This window comes from Sinohyriopsis cumingii, chromosome 13 (assembly GCF_028554795.1).
Source record: "Sinohyriopsis cumingii isolate HCF-2022 chromosome 13, ASM2855479v2, whole genome shotgun sequence".
NCBI classification, from domain to species: Eukaryota; Metazoa; Mollusca; class Bivalvia; order Unionida; family Unionidae; genus Sinohyriopsis; species Sinohyriopsis cumingii.
The window spans coordinates 73,827,841-73,849,149 of NC_142973.1; the positions used below are offsets into that span (position 1 = coordinate 73,827,841).

Genomic DNA, 21,309 nt, shown 5'->3' on the forward strand with positions numbered 1-21,309 from the left:
ATTTCATTCCACATAATAGTGTAACTTTTTATCATCCTTGAGGATATCTTAAAGTGCCAGTTGTGGAATTATCTGAAACTTGTTCTCCCCACAATGGTCTGTATCTGTGAAACAAAACTAAATTTTACAAAGTATTAATTTGGCTTGGTTGCTTTGCTATCTTTGATCACAATGACTGAGTAGGTTAATTTAAGGTAGTTCAATTAGATCATGTACACAATAACATTTATAACAGTATTTGATTGATCAGCTGAATGAATTCACCCGACATACAATCAGGGTCACCAGATCTTAAGCATTAAGGATTTGCATGACTTTATTTTTGTTCCACCTCCATTATTTTATTCAAAAGACTAATTATTGTGATAATACAAATCAGGCCAGCTTTTAATTCAGTGCAACAATACAACAAATTCTTAAGCTAGTCATTTATCACAAAACAGTCGGCACTTAATTAGGTTCTCAGAGAAATGATTGCAGACGTAGCTATTATGGTAGATTGACAAATTTTACGTTTAATTACAAGAGGATACATTGCATTTATGATGATTACACTTAAAAGGAATAAAAGATAGAGTTAGAACACAAACTTTACTTGATAAATTTTTTATTTAATTGGTATTTATTTAAGTACTGCCTTCACTAGGTGTAAGTGACATTTTCACTGATTGAAATTTCCTTGAATATTGTTAATTACGGTGTACTAAGAATGTAGTTTGGAAAGAAAATGTAACATTAAATGACTTCTTATTAAAAGATGATATTTTATAATGTTGATAAAAAATTCCAGGTCCTACAGTTTTTGACAATAAAACAAACGATATATAAAATCTCCTGTTACCAATGTTGATCTTGATTCTCTTCAAGTTCAACAAACAGGATCAGTTTTTTTTGGGGTGTATTTTCTGGTTACAAAAGTGGGATTCACACCTGACTCAGCATTATAAAAGGGTTTGAAAGTTGTCAGGGCACGACTTATCAAGGGAGTGGTTTAGTTCAGTGAAAAACCAGTGATCAGGATAAATAAAATCAAAATCTATATTTTTTATATGAAACAATTCTATAAAGATGATATGCTCATGGGGATATTAATTTCAGTTGCTTCTATTTTTGATCATTTTTAGCCTCTATATTAAGGACACCTGACTAAAAAAACTTATTCTAGCAACTGGAGTGTCCTTTATAGACAGTTTGCATAGTATATCTTTGATTATTTTTGCCCTTTATGTATACTCACAACATTGTCCATGTATTTAATCTGAGGCAATGCCAGGATACGCCGTGCCTCATCCTCATCTCCCTCATCATATGCTGAGAGCAGAGTCTCCATAGCTGCAGCTTCCTCACTCTCTGGAAAACTGGTGTATCTGATAATAGAATGGCTACAATTAATCAATTCTTTGCTTAGGTCTGGGATGAAAAAAATCAACCCAAATAGTCATAATAAATGGGCTGTAATGATGCTTTTGCAAGATAATACAAAGTTTTGTCATTGGGTACACTCTGCGAAGATTAACAGAATCCTTTATACACATTAGTGAAGCATAGGAAAATTCAACCTGCAAGTCTAATTTTGCATCACACAGTGGACTTCCCCAAATGAATGAAGCAAAACTCTGATCCTTAAGGTGAAATTTCCTGTCCAACACTGATGCATAACGGATATTTCTCACATTCTGAATGAAAAATTCAACTTAAAATTAGCAAAACTCCCACCCAAAAATTCCTCACCTTAAGATAAAGTGCAAACAGATTTATGATGAAAACTTAAATAATGCTTACCTGCCATAACACAACGTGTCAAACAAAAATCAAGATTTTTACTCCCAAATCCTCATAATTGTGTTTCAAAAACACAATTTTCAGTACTCTATGAAAAAAAATTTTTGACCACTGCTATATATGTCTGAAGCATCTAGTTTGTATAAAAGTAAACAGTCCTGCTTAGACCCCATGAAAATCTATCCTTGGGACTGTTTAACCAGCCGATTATAATGGAGTCAATTAAAGGTTATGGCAGTCATAGATGAGCATATACCCTTTCAAATATTACTTAACTGAGAATAGCTAGGATGATGCCATGTCAAGTCCTTGGAACACTAGTGTGGGAGAACCCAGTAGGCTAATTTGCATAGGTAAAGTACACTAAGTGAAATGACCCAATTCGTTTCAGTTAGGTACAACCATACAGATGTGTATTAAAAACAACAGCTATTGCACATTACTGCCTTGAATGATAATGTTTCAGTATCCTTATTACAGGCAAGTTTGTGATCAGTAGCAACATTTCACTTAAGTTTGATTTTACTCCATATATAACATGCAAAGTATGATAACTTTAGTAGTCAGAATAGTGTACAAGTGTGGTTAATTTTTTTAAATAAAATTTTGAAACGTGAAATTTATCTATGATTTAGGAAAAGATGAGCCATCTGCAAAATGAGAGAAACCCAGTAAAAACATAATTTCGGAACTCCTGGATGAAGTATGACTTTGTGAAGTGCAGCAGCATGGGGGAGCATTTAAATTTTTGCACATACTGCACAGACAATAACGACATTAATCACTCTGGAGTATATGACATCCATCAACATATCAAAACCAACAAGCAAGTGATAATGGAAATCTGGGAGTTTTTGCCAGATTGTGTGTGTACTGTCATTGCAGTGGAAGGTCATGGGATGAAATCTTGCAGTCACATGATGAAAGACTTTGACATTCCACATCCTTATTCTATACTGGAAAACAGTCATACACACAGAGAAATGCAATAAACATGTATCCAATAGGATTTCTGTTATTAGTAAACCCTAAAATATATGCAAAAGAGTTTTTATTACTTGTTATAGATTTTTCTAACACTTTAAAGGTTTTCATTTGAATCATGCTGATACCCTTTCTCATGCAAAAGTGCATCTGGATGCAGCTAATGCATCTCAATGCAAATGCCTTTATCTAAGCATACTGCATCTCAGTGCAAATGCCTTTATCTAAGCATACTGCATCTCAGTGCAGATGCCTTTCAATGCCTCTATCTCAATGAAGCATTTTACATCTCAATGCAAATGCCTTTCAATGCCTCTATCTCAATGTAAGTATTTTACATCACAAAACAAATGCCTTTCAATGCCTCTATCTCAATGAAGCATTTTACATCTCAATGCAAATGTCTTTCAATGCCTCTATCTCAATGTAAGTATTTTACATCACAAAACAAATGCCTTTCATTGCCTGTCTCAATGTAAGCATAGTACATCTCAATGCAAATGCCTTTCAATGCCTCTATCTCAATGTAAGTATTTTACATCACAAAACAAATGCCTTTCATTGCCTGTCTCAATGTAAGCATTGTGCATCTCAATGCAAAGGCCTTTTATTGCCTCTATCTCAATGTAAGTATTTTACATCACAAAGCAAATGCCTTTCATTGCCTCTGTCTCAATGTAAGCATACTGTGCATCTAAATGCAAATGCCTTTCCATGCCTCTATCTCAATGTAATCATTTTACATCTCAATGCAAATGCATTTATTGCATTGTAAACAGACTACATCTCGATGCACATGCCTTTCAATGCCTCTGTCTCAATTTAGGTATTTTACATCTCAATGCAAATGCCTTCATCTTGATTTAAGCATACTGCACCTCAATGCCATATTTCAACATAAGCATGCCGTATTTCAATGCAAATGTCTTTCTACACCATATCTCAATGTATGCATACTGCATCTAAATGCAAATGCCTTTCAATACCATATCTCAACCATATCTCAATATAAGCAAGCTGCATTTCAATGCAAATGCCTTTCAATACCATATCTCAACATAAGCATGCTGCATTTCAATGCAAATGCCTTTCAATGCTATTTCTCAATGGAAGCATGCTGCATTTCAATGCAAATGCCTTTCAATGCTATGTCTCAATGTAGGCATACTATTTCCAAAGTACTGAGAGGCTGCAACAATGACATTCAAAGTGGAAGTTATGAGCCTGAGTTGATTTATAAGTTTCATTTTGTGACTTAAGGAGCTATGACATAATGTAAGCTATTCAGCTATTTGCAACTCTTATGTCAACGTTCAAGACTGAGTGGTTAGGGCCCCAAAATGAGAAATGATAAAGGGATGCTGTTGGGTCCTCTGTCGGTGGTGGTTTAGGGGTCAATGCCCTACAACTTGGGGGGGGGGGGGGGGGGGCATTGATCTTCAGGCATTTTTAGCCCATAAAAACCACCTCTTGGTAGAATTATTTTGTCATAAATAGTAGGAATATTTTATGCAAAAATGAATGAGAACAATGAAAACTTCTTAGGAACTTAATACCTCTTTTATTATTTGTTTCAAATACTATCCTGTCAAAACCTGTATTCAAATATGCACAAGTACATCATGTCACTGAGTCTAATTCTATTTACTGTTTTTTCCAATCACAAACAGTTATCCATTTACAACTTCACAAGCAGAATCTCTAAGAATCATTATTTACAAGTGTAATTGTTTTTCTTCTTCTAAATCACTAACACTTTATCCATTTACATTTTTGGAACTTGGTTTGTAGTTCTTCTTTGTCATTTTCCCTGGATGACAAATCTAGTTTTACAGCAGAAACCATGCAAACTTTTAAGGCTTTTTTCTTGATAAATATTCATATAAAATCTTTCTTCATTTGGAGCATCTTTTCTCTTGTTTGTGTTCTTGTTATGCTTTACATAACAGTTTTGTCATATTCATTTTTCTTCATCTGGAGTATCTTTTCTCTTGCATTTTTCTTGATACACTTTAAAGAACACCTTTGCCATATTCATTTTTCTTCAACAGAGTATCTTTTAACTTGCTTGTTTTCTTTGTACACTTTATAAAACAGCTTTACTGTATTCATTTCTTTTCTCTAGCTTGTATCTTGAGATGCTCTATAGAACAGCTTCAACTTCCTTACCAAGGGGCTGAATCAAAAGGATCAAGGAGTGGTTCTTTCTTAAAGTAGTACCTAACAGCACTTTTATAAAATAAGAAATGCGGTAGCGCACTTTTGACTTTCTGGTTTTGACAACATCTTGATGTTTTGCACAAGGTCATGGCTTCATGGCTTTTCATGGTAGATGGCACAATAAACAGTATGTACATCCCTGTGCCTCCCATTACCAAAACCTCTGAAAAAACTAGCACTGAGTTCTGAACTGTTTATGTTATCCTGTTTGATGACGACACACCTCAAGGCCATCTCTGTTATTTACTCACATGAAGTGATACTGCAGGGAAATAGTTACTAAAACCAAAGAATAAATAAACAAGAAAAAAAAACACAAATATACTCAAAACAAAAATTGAATTTAAGCAGATTATCGATTTTGCATGAAAATGTGAGAATAAAACAAAACGTGGAAAATTGTGTTTCCATGGAAATTTCACAGCTTTTAATGATAAAAGCTTACTGATGATGAGATTAAAATTAACTTAGGCAGGTAACATTGCCATAGCTGATGGAATTAAAGATTTCCAACTAAGATTTTACCTTCTTTCTGACCAGTCTTGGAACTAAATGGAAAACACCAGGCATGCTTATGCAAAAAGTTTCCAAACTGATCACAAAACGATCTGTCCTGAACTATCAGATATGCTGTTATTTTCAATGCTGTGTAGGAGTTATGCCAAACTGCACATGGCCAAATAAACATTTCTATTGACAGAAAGCATTACAAGTTTCCTATGTCTTTTAAAGGTATGGGCATGGGAACAATATTTTCAATTGTATCTACAAAAAATCATTCATATATGGTACATAATCACTTCTAAGTCAAGTCTACCTTCAAACAGCAAAGACACAGATCTACCAGTGCATTTTGTGATGGCAGATGGGTCTGTGCAGTTTGTTAAGAGTAATCAGTAAAAAACAAACAACACAGATCCAGATCTGCCAGCACATTATGCAACAGCAGATCAGGGTCTATGTTGTTTGCAGTAGGACTCAACTTATGTGTGTGTATATATGGTAGTTACAGATTTACTCACGATATAGCACTGTTAAAGAACTGTTCTGCAGCCACATAGTCTCCATTATGAAGAAGCAGGAGAATCAAACCTATAACAACCTTTTTGATCTGGTCATAGTTTTCGGCCGCTTTCAGGAAGTCAATTTCTTTTTTCAATGTTGAAATGGCTTCATCATACCTGTTAAGTTGATATAGAGAAAATTTATCTGTAAATCTGTAATTCATTAGGTTAATCACAGCCCTTTTAATTCTGGTTTTCTAAATGAATAGAACTGTAAATCAGAGTCTACCATTCACCCTTGATTTATTGGCCATGTCGAAGGCTAACAATGAATCTACTATGAAGATATTAGTGTTAGCGACTGCTACAATCACCAAAGGCTAACAATGAGTCTACCATGTACAGCTTAGTGTTAGCAATTGCTATAATCATCAAAGGCTAACAATATGAATCTACCATGTAGATATTGGTGTTAGCGACTGCCATAATCATCAAAGGCTAACAATGAGTCTAGTATGTAGATATTGGTGTTCACAATTGCTATAATTATCAAAGGCTAACAATATGAGTCTACTATGTAGATATTCATGTTAGCAATTGCCATAATCCTCAAAGGCTAACCATGTAGATATTGGTGTTAGCAATTGCTATATCATCAAAAGCTAACAATATGTGTCTACCATGTAGATATTGGTGTTAGCAATTGCTATAATCATCAAGGCTAACAACGAGTCTGGTATGTAGATATTAGTGTTAGCGATACCATGTAGATATTGGCATCAATGATTGCCACAATCATCAAAAGTGATACATTTTTTTTAGAAGTGATTAAATTTGTTAAAACAGTATATCAGGCATTGGAAAATTTTGGGATTTGTCTGTAGATTTATGCTTTGAAAATGCTAATGTCTGATGTATTGCATTTCTGGGTTTAGAAATTATGCAATGATGCAAAATTTCTTAACAAAGCAACATGCATATATGCATTATTTACCGATAAATGAGACTTGTACTAGTTTAAGAATAGAAATTTCTGAAAAAAGAGAGAATAATGAAAATAATGCTGGTTAATAGTTGGTGCCAAATATGGAAGAGCTCAGATCCAAAATGGAAGATTCCATAGTGAAGCCCTTTATAACAGCCACACCCAAAATGGAAGATTCCATATTGCAGCCCTTTGTATGAGCTGGACCCAAATGGAAGATTCCATAGTGCATCCCTTTATAAGAGCAAGACCCAAAATGGAAGGTTCCATAGAGCAGATCTTATAAAGATTCAAACTTTGGAAGGACCAATGCCACAAGCAGCTAGAAATATATAATTATTATTGATTTTGATTAATATGTCATCTTCACAATATATATCAACTAAAAAAGCTTTTTTTAAAAACTCATTCTTATTTTTTTTTAAAGTTTATTGTTTATCTAACAGAAAAAAATGCTTAATTAGCAACAGGGCAATAACTACCCTTAAACCATGTACATAATACTGCCAATAAGGAATTTTTTTGTTTGTTTTAAGATTTCTTTAAATATACTAATCCATGCTGACTTTTCCAATTATTGTTTAATGAGATAAAATAGGGTATTATGGATGCTAATTGTGAAACAGATATTAACATTAGTTGTCTTAATGATACAAATATTATCATTAGTTGTCTTAATCAAAACCTAGACTGTCAAACCCGATCAACAGCAGTTTCATGAATTCTAGGACTGAAAACTACGTTTTTAAGTTGCGGAAGACAAAATTGTTCAATGTGATAACACCTGGAATAAATTTTCCTGACATCACTATGCATTCACAAATTTTATCCCCTCACTTTCAGACAGCAGCAGTGTCCCATGGCAGCCTGTACAAACTAGCAGTCATAAAAAAATGTGGTGAATCTAACATGATCAGCGACAAAAAGGATTAAATGGTATTTTAATTATGGACAAGTTCATGCAAAGTAAGCACAATTATTTTCTGAGATAATTAATTATTTATTCACAACCAGTGAACTTCTTTAATAAACATCAAATGAGCTCATAATGTTGCTGACCTATATATATTATTTATTTATATTGTTGAAAGTATATATTTATTGATAACAATGCAATTAATTGTGCCCATGTGATTACCTGCTGATACATTAAGACTTTTGTTTGAAAATGGACACCAGATTTCTCTAGATTGTGTCCAAAAACATGAACTCAGGGATAAAACAATGTAAAACATTGTCCAAAAATTTAACCTGCAGGATGGGTTAGAAAATTATTACATAATATCAGCCTCTGTCTCTCTCTTATCATATTGTTTACAGCTTAAAAAAAGAAATCTTGGCAAATCTTTTACTAGAAATGGTATACATCTTGCTCATAATAAGACTCGTTTGGGATCTTGATCAAAACCTGTTAAAAGATCAGCCTCCCCTAAACACAGTGGGTTGAATGCAGAATTGCAGTTCTCTATAATCAACATATTAATTTATCCATAATAGCATTTCTCTATAATCAACATTAATTTATCCATAATAGCAATTCTCGATAATCAACATATTAATTTATCCATAATAGCAATTCTCTATAATCAACATATTAATTTATCCATTCATGGATCTTGCTCCTTACTTGACCGAGACCTTGATGATCACAGTCCACATTCCAAGTTTGATGGTCTCCAGGTGGATGTGTGTTCTGAAGTGCTCATCTTTACCAGTCACTGATATCTTACCTCTGTATGTGTTCGAGTGTCAAGCTTGGCCAGTATGGTTAAGTGACAAAGCTTGCCAGTAGCTTCCCATGAGTAGGTGGTTCTTCCTGGGGTTTTACTGGGTTCTTCCTCCACCAGATATACTGGCTACCATGTATAAACTATTATGTGTTGAAAAATGGTGTTATGCCCACAAACTACCATCACCTCTAAGTTTGATCAAAGTCAGATCAGAAATATGGCCTGCTGAGATAAAAAGGAATTGCAAATGGGCAGATGACAGACACAAGGCTGTACCTTAAGCTCACTTGGCCTTATAGCAAAGTGAGCCAAAAATGATGGATTATATATGCCAAATAAATAAAGTGGTTCATACCAGTTTAAAAAAAACTTATCCTCTTCTGCTAAAGTAAAATATGTATCAGAGTGATATTCTAACTATGGTTAATTGAAGTAATTCATTTCAACAGAGTAATAACTCCCCAAAAATGCAACATGGAATATAAGTGACATCACAGGCATTAGCTCTCATAAAATATTGCAGGCTTCACTATGTTTAATTAACTGTTTGGATTGGAAATAAAAAAATTCAAGTAAAAAATAACATTTAAAAATAAAGTGGCAGAATTAATGGTTCTTTGAATTATACCTAAGATATACAAGGTCTTTTGTAAATAGCCAGTATAACCAGTGAGGAAAGCTGGGGAAATTCTTTTTCTTTAAAATCCTAACCCTATTCAAAATATGAAACTGCAGAGCGCCACCTATAACACCATGTGTTATAGTCATGGATCCCATTTCATTGTGTAGCAGTGAAATCATATGCATTGTGTAAGGTGGTCACACTTTAAGGTGTATACTCGATGGGTTCCATGGACAGCATTATAATTAGTACTAAATATGTTATTATGTACTTTATTATAAAGTGGTCTCATTATCTATGTCTCCCATGTAGAGCATTAAAATGAGTTCCATATATGTATCATGTATTTCATCATAAGGTGGTCTACTCTATGGCTCCCATGGAGAATGTTATAATGAGGGAATAGTGAATGTGTATCCTGTCCTTCATTATAAAGTTTCTCACTATAAGGGGGTATACTCTATGCCTCCCATGATAGCATCATAATAAACAAGTAATGTATCTTCTGAATGTGCCAACTTCAAAGATTGTATGTGACCACTACACCAAACATTTTTTGTTGCATTTAAAACCCATAACTTTTTTATAAAAGAAAGAAATAAACTTTCACAAAAACTGTGAAACAATTGGTTCCATACAATTAATTTTATCACTGAACCATACCTTTTCAACCTAATCAAAAGCCTTCCAGCTTTGCCTATAAATTCTGCACACTGCCTGGGTTTGTCTTCCAACTGAAACAGAAAGACAAATGTTCTGCAATGCACTTTATATCATTAAAAAGTGTCTTTATAGTCAATTTGACCTCTAATTCAATGTGTATGACTTTCATTAATTAAATCTTACATTGCCCTTTCTTACAGTATTACTTCAATAATAAGCCCAGGGAACTCCACCTTGTAAATATAGTGAGGCTTATTGTGGGACAAGCTTAATCTGATGCATGGTCCTCTCATCAGCGAAAACAATTTTTCTTGTACATTATGTTTTCTGACAGTACTTAGCTGATCATATGACATTATGATAAATTTCCTTGCTACCTCCAAATCCTGCCCTCTCAGTAAGACTGAAATACATCTTTCTGTCAAGAGAAAGAGGAGTTAACCCATAAGAGTTGCTTCCCTGTGTATGTGTGTGTGTGTCTATATAAAGGAAACGAGTTTTATAAGTTAACTCCCCTTTCTACTCACTAGGTTCTACCAGTATATCCAGTTTAAAAACGTTTTTCCACTTAAATGCAATTTTAACAGATGCTGCATTGTAGGGAAGAGTGGGAGGAATTATTTGCAATATTATAAGTATTATCAGAGAAATATAATTTAATTAAAAAAATTGCCGTCTCCATCATAAACATTATCTGATCACATTACATTAGAATATGTAAAAGGAGGAGCAAATGCTGAGCATCCTACCTCTACCTGTGTCACTCAAAAGGAGCACGACTGTACCATTAAAAGGGTGAACTCTCCTAATGCTAGTTTAGCACAGTGGGAGACCTTAGTTAATACACATGTGAGGAAGATCACTGTGGGATTCTGTACTCGATTATCGTCTCACCCTGAAATTTTCTGCAGGCAAATCCAGCAAAAGTGACCAATATCATCTGGTTCTGTGGTTGTGCTATCATAAATGTGGAGTGGTTTAGTTACCACTGACTCAATGAGGTCAAGTTCTCTCCTCTGAGAGACCATGTGTCACAGTTTGAAGCTGGTGAAAGTGGCTGGGCATGACATCCAACTAACTCCACTATGTTTCCAATAGACAGATTATGTTCTATGGCTCGAGGAAATTGCACTTATTTCGTGAACTGAGATTTTCATAAGGCTTACCTGTTTCTAACAGAGGTCATTGTATGCTGGTTCTATAACTCCCTTTATTGATGCAGTTAGCTCTTGTGGTGTTATGTATTGTTTTCTGGACCCGAGGCAGGAATAGCCTGGGCTGGTCGTTGCATATGTTCTAATAGGGGACAAATAGATATTTGTTGATTGCCTATTGATGGCAACCTATTTTCACAATAAAACCAGGTTGTGTCATTAGGACAACTGATTGGGACAGAACTGTATGCAGTTTTGGGGCTAATGAGAGGTCATGTAGCTCACTGACTCTGCATGCTGAGGATAGTGTCATCAGAAAGCAAGTCTTATATTATAGTTGACTGATGGATGTGGCTGACAGGGGCTTGAATAGTTGACTGATGGATGTGGTTGACAGGGGCTTGAATAGCTGACTGATGGATGTAGCTGACAGGGGCTTGAATAGTTGACTGATGGATGTGGCTGACAGGGGCTTGAATAGTTGACTGATGGATGTGGTTGACAGGGGCTTGAATAGCTGACTGATGGATGTAGCTGACAGGGGCTTGATTAGTTGACTGATGGATGTGGCTGACAGGGGCTTGAATAGCTGACTGATGGATGTGCCTGACAGGGGCTTGAATAGTTGACTGATGGATGTGCCTGACAGGGGCTTGAACAGTTGACTGATGGATGTGGCTGACAGGGGCCTGAGCTTGGATAAGTAAATCCATGTCAACACAGATGAGAGATTCCATTTTGAGAATAGGATGAATGAGCTTGGTTTGGATAAACTGAAAGGTCCTTTTTATGTCCAATATCATCTGGTCCATGATGTTGGAATATTCCAAGTTCATGAACTGGTATCCTTTTATGGTGATCGAAGCTAACTTCTCATTTTCAGAGAGAAAGAAAAGGAAGTTGGCCAGCTAAAGAACAGGGGCAGATAGTGGTGTGATATCATGGATGTGACACTAGAGCCTTGAAAACCTGTTATTTCCAGTCATATGCTTTCCAAGTGGAAGGCCTTTTAGCTGTTGTGATCGCCTCCACAAATGAAGTTCCAAACTCATTTTTGCAGAAGGCATCTCTGACAAGAGATACGCATGTAGTGGGAGTTTCTCTGGATAGGGATTGAACAGTGGTGAGCAGAGCCACTTGAGCAAGGTGGGTGTTGTTAAGACATTTCTTGGTATGTCTGTCACCAGGGCAATCAGAACCTTGATTCTGGATTTGTTACATTATCAAGAGGCAATCAAAACTATCTGGAAGTTCATGTGCCTCACTTTCTGAACTACTTTTGGTATTAGGACTGATGGAGGGAATGTGTAGACCCACATTCCATGCTGACTGACAATGAATCAATAGCTCATAATTCTAGATCTGAAAAAGGGACGATGAAGGTGGGCAATTTGTTATTCCACCTCATTATTAAAAAATTTATTATTGGGTAGCCCCATAGGGCACAAATGAATTTAGAAGGATGGAGACAGCACTCTATATGAAGAAGACATGTCAGGTGAAATGTTATGCTGTCCTGGAATATGAGGGACCTGAATATTTATCAGGTATTGGGTGTACCACCGAAGCTAATCCCATACCATTATGTAATGATCCAGTAATTTTGTCCCTTCCTGTTTGAGGATGTATGTGACCCACTACCAAATTGTTCGATAGCATCAGGACCGTATGTCCATGTATGCATTCTACCCAAGTGCTGGAGACATTAAGAAAAGTTTTCATTTCCAGGAAGCTGATATCATGAACAATATTTTAAATTGGCATCTCTACAAAATAGCTATTTCCTGCCACAGGCTTTAGAGGGGCATAACTGCTGTGATCCATTTCCTGTCTTGCAAATGGACAAAGAAGTTTCTGATGTGGGTCTAGATCATAATGGCCTGTGATTAGTTAACATTGGGCTAGTAGGGCCATCTGTAACAGGTGCATGTAAATGCAGCCAATGGGTAATAAATCTGCTGCAACACTGAATAGGAAGAGTTGAAGAAAACTCCCTCACCTAGATAAATGCACTGTTTGAAATCCTCTGTGGCACATTAATATTTTCAATGCAATCTGGAGAGAGACATCGATATTGAGGTGTGCGAAAACCTCCATACTGAGAGGGATAAAATGTTGAGAGGGGATAAGGTCAGACTTCTCCATGATTATTTTCCACCACAGACTTAGAATGAAGGCAAGAAAGTTGTTAATATCTTGAACCAAACTGAACTTACCAAAATATTTTGAAGGATGTTGTCCAGGTATGCCACTGACAGTGTCAAGGAAGTCGACTTGATCAATAGTGTAAAGGAAGTCGACTTGATCAACAGTGTCAAGGAAGTTGACTTGATCAATAGTGTCAAGGAAGTCGACCTGATCAATAGGGTAAAGTTTTTTGAAGGCCCAAAAGGCTTAGGTTGAGGCCAAATGGAAGAGCATTTTACTGATTCATTGTTCCCTGATACACGAAGCAAAGTTATTTACATGACATGACTGTCCACCTTGGATCCATGGGTATAGCATTCTATATGGCAATGTGATAGTGGTTTATTAAAATGCTGGTTTGGCTCAGACAGACACCTCTGAATAAAGCCAGTTCACTATGAAGAGGCATAGTTTATTCCAGCTGGTCAGTTTGCCATGCGGCATGTTCAGCAGAAGATAATAGTAGCTGTCAAAATGGCAGTGGTCATTATTTGCTTATCTTGGACTAGCAAGATGGCTGGCCATCAACAAATTCTGACAGCAACTGTATCTTCAGTGGCTCTTTCTGCGATTTCCCTGGTTTCTTCCTCCACCAATTATACTGGCTGCCACGTATAGCCTATCTTATGCTTTGAAAAATAATTAAACCCATAGCAACAACTTGTGGTGTAAACTCAGCACATGAAGCTGAGAGGAAATGGATGGTGTTCTTTTATTCTCATGTCTGTCTGCTTTTTAAAAAAAGTTCACAAGCATAAGAAATAAACATCCAACACAGAATTCAACCCAAGTTAGTGAAGTACAAAGTATGGACCATAATGATCAACAACTGAAATGAAGGAGATGCGAGTGCATCTCTCAAAAAGTTTGATAATTTTAATTATACTAATTTGTATAAAGCATGCAAAAAAGCCTACAATGTCATGAGCTGACCAAACAAAACATAACCTAAGCCACAAAATGTGAAATGTAGGTTACAGGGTCCTTTTCTCTTTGTGTGTGGTACTAAGAGAGATGTAAATAATCATCCAATTTAATGATTCAAGCATAAACAGTAAAAACACATTTTACCAAAATCAGTGAAGCATGCAACATAGGCCAGTGACCTATTTTTAAGATGGCAGTGCATCATCTCATCAACTTTCATGATGCCATGAACAACAGCATTACACAGGATTTTAAAAAAACCTATGTGGTTATCAGCTAATGCAAAAAAGTAATATAAGACACTGATGTGTAATGTAAGTCACACTTACTTTCTTTTGTTGTATGGGCATGGTACTTAAAGAGATTCCTACAATCATCTAATCTGATGATTCTTACATGAACTGTGCTTGAGATTGAAAAGAAATCAGTGAAGCATGAAATATTGGTTACACTGACCTAATTTGTGATGCAGAATGGGGTGGATGGGGGTTATAGAACTCGTTGTGTTGCAGCCTTGCAACAAATTTAATGATTTTAGCATCAACAGATTATGAGAAATAAACTTAAAATTTAACCAAACTCAGTGAAGCATGAAATACAGGTCAGAGTAACCTATTTAAGCAATAAGTGTATAGTGCTCATTAAGATGCATCTCCTCACCCAGTCTTACGAATCTAGAAATTAAAAGATCTATTCAGGTGCAAAAAACTCATCTGGTCATGAGCTATTGCAAAAATGTAAGCCAGACAAATGTTAAATGTATATCACCAAGACCTTCTTTTGTTGTAAATGTGTTTCACTAAAATCACATATGACCATCTAGTCTGATGATTCCAACACAAAATTTGAACTACTCAGTGAAGCATGAAATATGGGTCATAGTGACCTATTTTTGTGATTAGGGTGTAGTGGCTGAAATAAGAAAAATAGTTTCTGCACGAACATTTCCCATTCCTGACCATATCCCTTCAACAGTGTGTGAATGGCTTACAATTTGCCAAATAAAGAGGCCATAAAATTATTGCCAAAAGGTCCAAGGTCAAAGTCATTATGATAGAAAAAAAAAATGGTTTTGCATTATTACTTTACTTTCTGACTCAGCACCTTGACCAATGTTTGTTGAGAGCTTGTACTTAGGAAAAGGCCTTCTGATTTTATGTTAAAGGTCTAGATCATTGTTATTTGAACGAAAATTGAACAATAACTTTTGCTCTTAAGTATTTTCCTTTGCCAAACTTTGTGTATGGATTGTACTTAGGGTAAGAAAGAAATCATAAACTTTAGCATCTACAGGTGAAAGATCAAGATCAAGACTAATCTGAAAATAAGTTTCTTCACATTAGGTTTAATTCAAGACTGCATACCTTAATCAAAGGTCAAATACCATGATCACTAATCTCCCAAATTCACCTTGCCTACTACTGCCAACAGAGATGATTATGCATAGCGAGGCATATAATTAACATCATTCATGGCACTCTTGTTAAACCGCTTACTATATAATTTATCACAATGCTTTATTTACATAATTTTATATTAAAAGTTACAAGTGATTATTGTTCAAGGTCACTGCTTGAGGTAAAATAGCAACTTATACATTTAATTTCTAGACACATAATTGCACTCTATTTCCATTATTCATTACTATATACATGTACATGAGATGAATAAATGAACAAACAAACAAACCATAATAACTGCATTAACATACCTCTGCAATCTCACTAGCTCTTTTGTATAACTCTGCAGCCTTAGATGGGTGTGATATTTCTACCATCCTGGAAAAACAATACAACAAAGGTGATAAGGGCCCAGAATTTGAGAAGCAGTTTAAGTAGAAAGAAAATGAATGCTTGATTATAAATGATTATGGTAATATAACTTTTAGTTCATACTGTTAATTCCACACATTTCTTTAAAGTATCAGTAATATTAAGATACTCTTGATTGGTCCATCTATCAATCTGTTGTCCTACTGTCTCCGAATTGAATGGCATTTCGTTAAGATATTTACTCTACTTGCCCATATAGTATCCATGTGCAAAAGGATGTTTTATTCCCTACAATGGTCTCGTGGAGGTAGTGCTGGGGCAGTTATTCCACTAAATGTGACACAGATGTATGGAAATCAAACTCAATGTCTCATCAATAGCAACATATCAAGATTTGGTTAAAACCAATAATTCCCTTTAAGTGTTCAGTTCTACCAAATTCATTGAGCAGAGCCCTATTTAAATCTCTATAATGGGTTCTCTCTTACTATCAAACTGCAAACTGTAAGAGACTCATGGTGATGTCTGTGAGTTCAAAGTCTCCAGTCATTATTATGGAAAATCAAACGTAATGCATATTTACCACGCCAATTTTTTTGAACTTGTTACATGACAGAGGAGTAATGCCTGGCAGAATCAAATGCTATCATAATGAGGGCATTGTAAAAAATGGCCATTTTATCCAAAAGTTTAGACTGGTGGCTGGCAATTACCAAGTGTGTGTGTGTGCATGCATGATTCAGATTTTTAACGTAGCTTTAACAATTTTTCAGTCATATTGCTACAATGTCTGCAATGTGGCAGTTGATAGTTATGTTTAGCACTGGGGCATCATGCCACAGACATGCAGCATGATGTCCCACCCAGTCACATTATCCTGACACCAGGCCGACCAGCCCTAACACTAACCACTTAATGCTGAGCGCCAAGCGAGGCAGCTGTTAGTACCATTTTTTAAGTCTTTGGTATGACTTGACCAGGGATCGAACTCACAACCTCCTGCATCCAAGGCAGATGCTCTAACCACTAAGCCACCAGAGTGGTCAATTAGCAAGTGTAACAGTATGATGGGGGAATTAAGATAGTGAGGATATCCATCTAGTCTCTTGTTGGATATGTAATGTTCTACAATACAACAATAACATTACATTACATTATACTAGTTTTGAACTTGACCTAAGAATGGTCTTCAGTTGCAGTCAGAATATTTCTTGAGGCAACTGATTTGACATATTAACATCTTGTATTAATCGTTGGTACAATTAACTGTCATGCTATTTTAAAGACATACATTAGCAATCATCAATTCACTTTTGACATGTATTTGTGCTAAGTACAAAAAATGGTCCAAAAGGGCAGATTTTGAGTCTATACTTACTTGGCAGCTTTGTCCATACAAAGAGCTGCTGTGTCTGGTGTCCCATGTTCCTGGAACATCTGAGTGGCATGTTCCATGAAATTTACTGCTTTCTCAATCTCATTGTTTTCCTTGCTCAGAAAGCCAGCTTGCTCATAAGACCTGGGAAACAACATAATGCAATCAGAAATTTGGGAAAAGGAAGCACTTTTTACCAACTAATTACACCCGCTACCCACAAGTCTTATTTAAATGCACGATGTCCCCTTGAACTCCTGTGCTATTTTCTGCAAAAACCAGTCAGGGGCAAAATATCATTTGGATGCAGTTTTTACATATTTTCTGTGATTCAACAAAAATTAGCAAGTATTTTCTGAGCTTAATATCAACACTCTCATAGAACACTTCATACATTATCAACTAGCCAAGTTTCTCTGAACAGGGTGTTCCAAAAATGCAACGTTGCCATTAATAAATTAATGTTTTTTGACATCCTATTGGGGTCTCAGAGGACTAGGTTCACACTATCCTCTAAATGATCCTAAAACCAGGTAAAGAAATAAATTTCCATATATAAACTCTATCATAAAGTATTAAAATAACAATAAGAGTTCAAATTGGTATCCTATCACATTATAGTCTAGTCTGCATTTCCTCTGGCCCTTGTCACCCCATTTTTGATATTTGGACATTTATGTTGGGGTGTAGGGTCAGAGTCCATTCCCTATCGAAAAGTTGGAATTCGTCGACACCATTGTGTGTCAGCATGGGGTAGCCGCTTACTAGCTGTCCCAGCAAACTTGAATGACCCTTCATCGAGATATACCTGCATGAAATTAATAAGAATATGATTTATTTTCTCAAAAATTGTGAGCATAGCATTCATCACATCTTTAATCCACTGACAGACGAGACGAAAGTACGTTGTTGCTGAAATCTGAACTGGATCATTTTCTTGCACCTCATGCCACTAAAAAATAAAAAAAGTACAAGACATATTTCATACTTACTTAGCTGCATGGAAGGGACTGGATTTGTGTTAAGGAGAAATTCGCAGTGATAAACAAATGCAAATGTAATTTTCTTTTCTTCCTTTGACCTGAAATCTATATGTGCAATGCAAATAATGATAACTTAGACCATTTTGATGAATACAACATAGAAAATAATTTCCTAATAGTTTCTCTAATTCTGAAGTTAATAAATAAAGTACTCTGCTTAAAAAGTTCCTAATTTTAATGCATTAACCAACAACATTTTACATGTACAATTAGGACTTAAGGTTAACATTTGTAAGGATCATAACTGCATCCATTTCATACTGTGACAAAACATTTAGCAATGTATGCCAAAAGTACTGAGTGATGTAAGTGTGATAAATTTAACATTCATTAGACATGCAATTTGTCTGAAGAAAAAAAACCCAATACACTATGAGCAGTTTTGGCATATCCTTTTTTTTTGCATACTATGTAATACAACACAATTCATATACTTCACATTAAAGAATAGAACATATATACTTGAATTTTTTATTTTGTGGGGAAATTGTTCTTCTCAGATTCCATTTTAACAAGGTAGGTGTGTTTGTGTGTGTGTGTTGGTTAGAGCATATTTTTTAATATCAGGGAGATTTAATGCAGTAAATAAGGCAGGCCTGAAACATGATGCATGTGTTTGCACACAGAAATTGCTGTGAATCTTATGATGGTACAACCTAGAATAGACTCAAATACAATGTTTATAGAATGTAATTACTCCTGAAATTGCTGTGAATTATGTAATACTGCATCCTAGAACAGAGCCTAATACACTGTGTAAAGAAAGTTGGTTGTTATGGTTTAATGTCATTTTTCATCACATGATGGTCTATATATGGTGACCAGTATATCTGGTGGAGGAAGAACACAGGAAAACCCTGTGAAGCTTTCTCATGTAACCACGTTGGCTGCATCTGAGAATCAAACTGATGCAGATAGAGGTATGATGTCAGTGATCTGTACAGGCAAGTGCTTAGACCACTTGGCCACCCATGGCCCCTGTAAAGAATACTCCTAAAATCCCTGTGAATTCTGCAACAGTGCATCCTAGAACATAACCCCGATAAGCCGGGTAAAGAATGTAATTACTCATGTAATCTCTTGTGAATCCTGCAATACTGCATCCTAGAACAGACCCTTATATGCCATGTAAAGATTGTAATCACTCCTATAAATCAGTCTTAATAAGGCTGTCGTCTGCTTTTCAGTCATATCCCAATTTAGGTAAGATTGAATAAATCTGATATCAGCCAGAAGTAAAAGCTCTAACATGCACAGAATCCCATATACTGTCTATGCTCACTAATAAGTTGATTACAACTGCAAGCAACACAGATCCTTAGTTGCCATTGCATTATGTATAACAAGGTATAGGTTGTTGTTGTTCTAATGATTACTCTTAACAAACTGCATAGACCTATGATCTACCTACACATTATGAGATGGCACATCTGGGTCTCTGCAGTTCGCAGCTGGAGTTGACTTATAAGTATGTGGTTACGCTCTACACTTATAAGTATGTGGTTACACTCCACACTTATAAGTATGTGGTTACACTCCACACTTATAAGTATGTGGTTACATCTACACTTAAAATTATGTGGTTACACTCTACACTTATAAGTATGTGGCTACACTCTTTTTGCAAAAAAGGATACTCATTCATTCGCTGTTGCAGTTCTGCTGCTTTTACATAAGCATCTCGTGCTTCTGACAATGCTTTGCCATTTCTGAAGCTTGTTGCTGCAAAAAAAAAAATAATTGAACAAGTCAACAATTGCTTCCTGCATAATGTAGACTGAGCTTCCTATTGATGTTTGATAACATTCCTATTGCTGTTTGATAACATTCCTATTGCTGTTTGATAACATTACTTTTTTCTTTTTAGCAGTAAAAAAGGCCAACTTTATTCTGAATCTGAGTGAACTTCAATTAGATTTTACATTAACTCATAGTAGTGTATATGTAAAAAAGTCTTCATTAACAAGAAGTTCAAACATTTTCCCCAATTAAAGAGTTAAATTGTACACTGAATGATTACATAAAACATATCTAGTGATCCTGGGGTGGCATCTACTCTTTCTCTCTAAATATTAAGTTGACACTTTGCCTACCCATTCACCAAAAAAAAGAGACAAAGGCATGAAAGTCACATGACAAAACCTCATTAAATTTAGGAAATTCACCAGTTTTACAATTCTGAAGGTAGTTTACTAAATTTTATACATGATTCAAGATCTAATAACTCAGCTGTATCAAAATAGATTTGTTCAAAGGTGAATGATTCTTAGGCTCTGGTCTGAAATTCTGAGCTTGAAATAGATCAGTATCACAAAATCCAGGATTAAATTCATAAAATAAAGAATTTTGCATTACTGGGGTGAAATGATTAATCAGTATATCAGAATGTTTTCCATATTGATACCATACTGATACAAGCAGTGAAAAAAACAATTCTTACCCTATACAAGTTAATCTTCAACAGTCATGAAGTCATTAGTATTTATTATTTGTTTTGCCTTTCCATTCTTTAATTTGAAATACCAATTGTAGGAACATGTACTCATTTCTGTCACTAGAAAAGAAAAACTAAAAATAAATTCAAGGTGATTAACTTGCATGGTTTGAAATGTGTGCCCATGTCTCCAGCCCCATTGATTTCATGCTGATTATGTATTTTATCCCATCAGCATGTTCATCTACTGATAACACATATCAGCGAAAAGAAGATATCCTAGATTTGTTCCCCATATATAATTTAAATCATTTACTGATATTTAATAACCAAATTAAGTGAAGTTTCTCAGTTGATTCACATCTTGCCCACATGCATTTGCAGGCTGCACTTCTGGTGTGTCATGCAAAGGAATATATCATATTTA

At 35.4% G+C, this 21,309-nt stretch overlaps 1 protein-coding gene across 1 annotated transcript in view; it reads right to left on the bottom strand.

The window, feature by feature from the left end:
* Window positions 1-21,309, bottom strand: part of LOC149785832 (gamma-soluble NSF attachment protein-like) — a 49,632-nt gene that overhangs the window by 14,694 nt on the left and 13,629 nt on the right. Inside the window, exons 3-9 of the mRNA XM_089979785.1 lie at window positions 20,086-20,170; window positions 18,398-18,415; window positions 17,409-17,549; window positions 15,970-16,036; window positions 9,991-10,061; window positions 6,009-6,167; window positions 1,238-1,367 (exon numbers count right to left, since the gene is read on the bottom strand). Of these exons, the coding sequence (XP_089835911.1) occupies window positions 1,238-1,367; window positions 6,009-6,167; window positions 9,991-10,061; window positions 15,970-16,036; window positions 17,409-17,549; window positions 18,398-18,415; window positions 20,086-20,170 (671 nt within the window). The remainder of the gene's footprint in view (window positions 1-1,237; window positions 1,368-6,008; window positions 6,168-9,990; window positions 10,062-15,969; window positions 16,037-17,408; window positions 17,550-18,397; window positions 18,416-20,085; window positions 20,171-21,309) is intronic.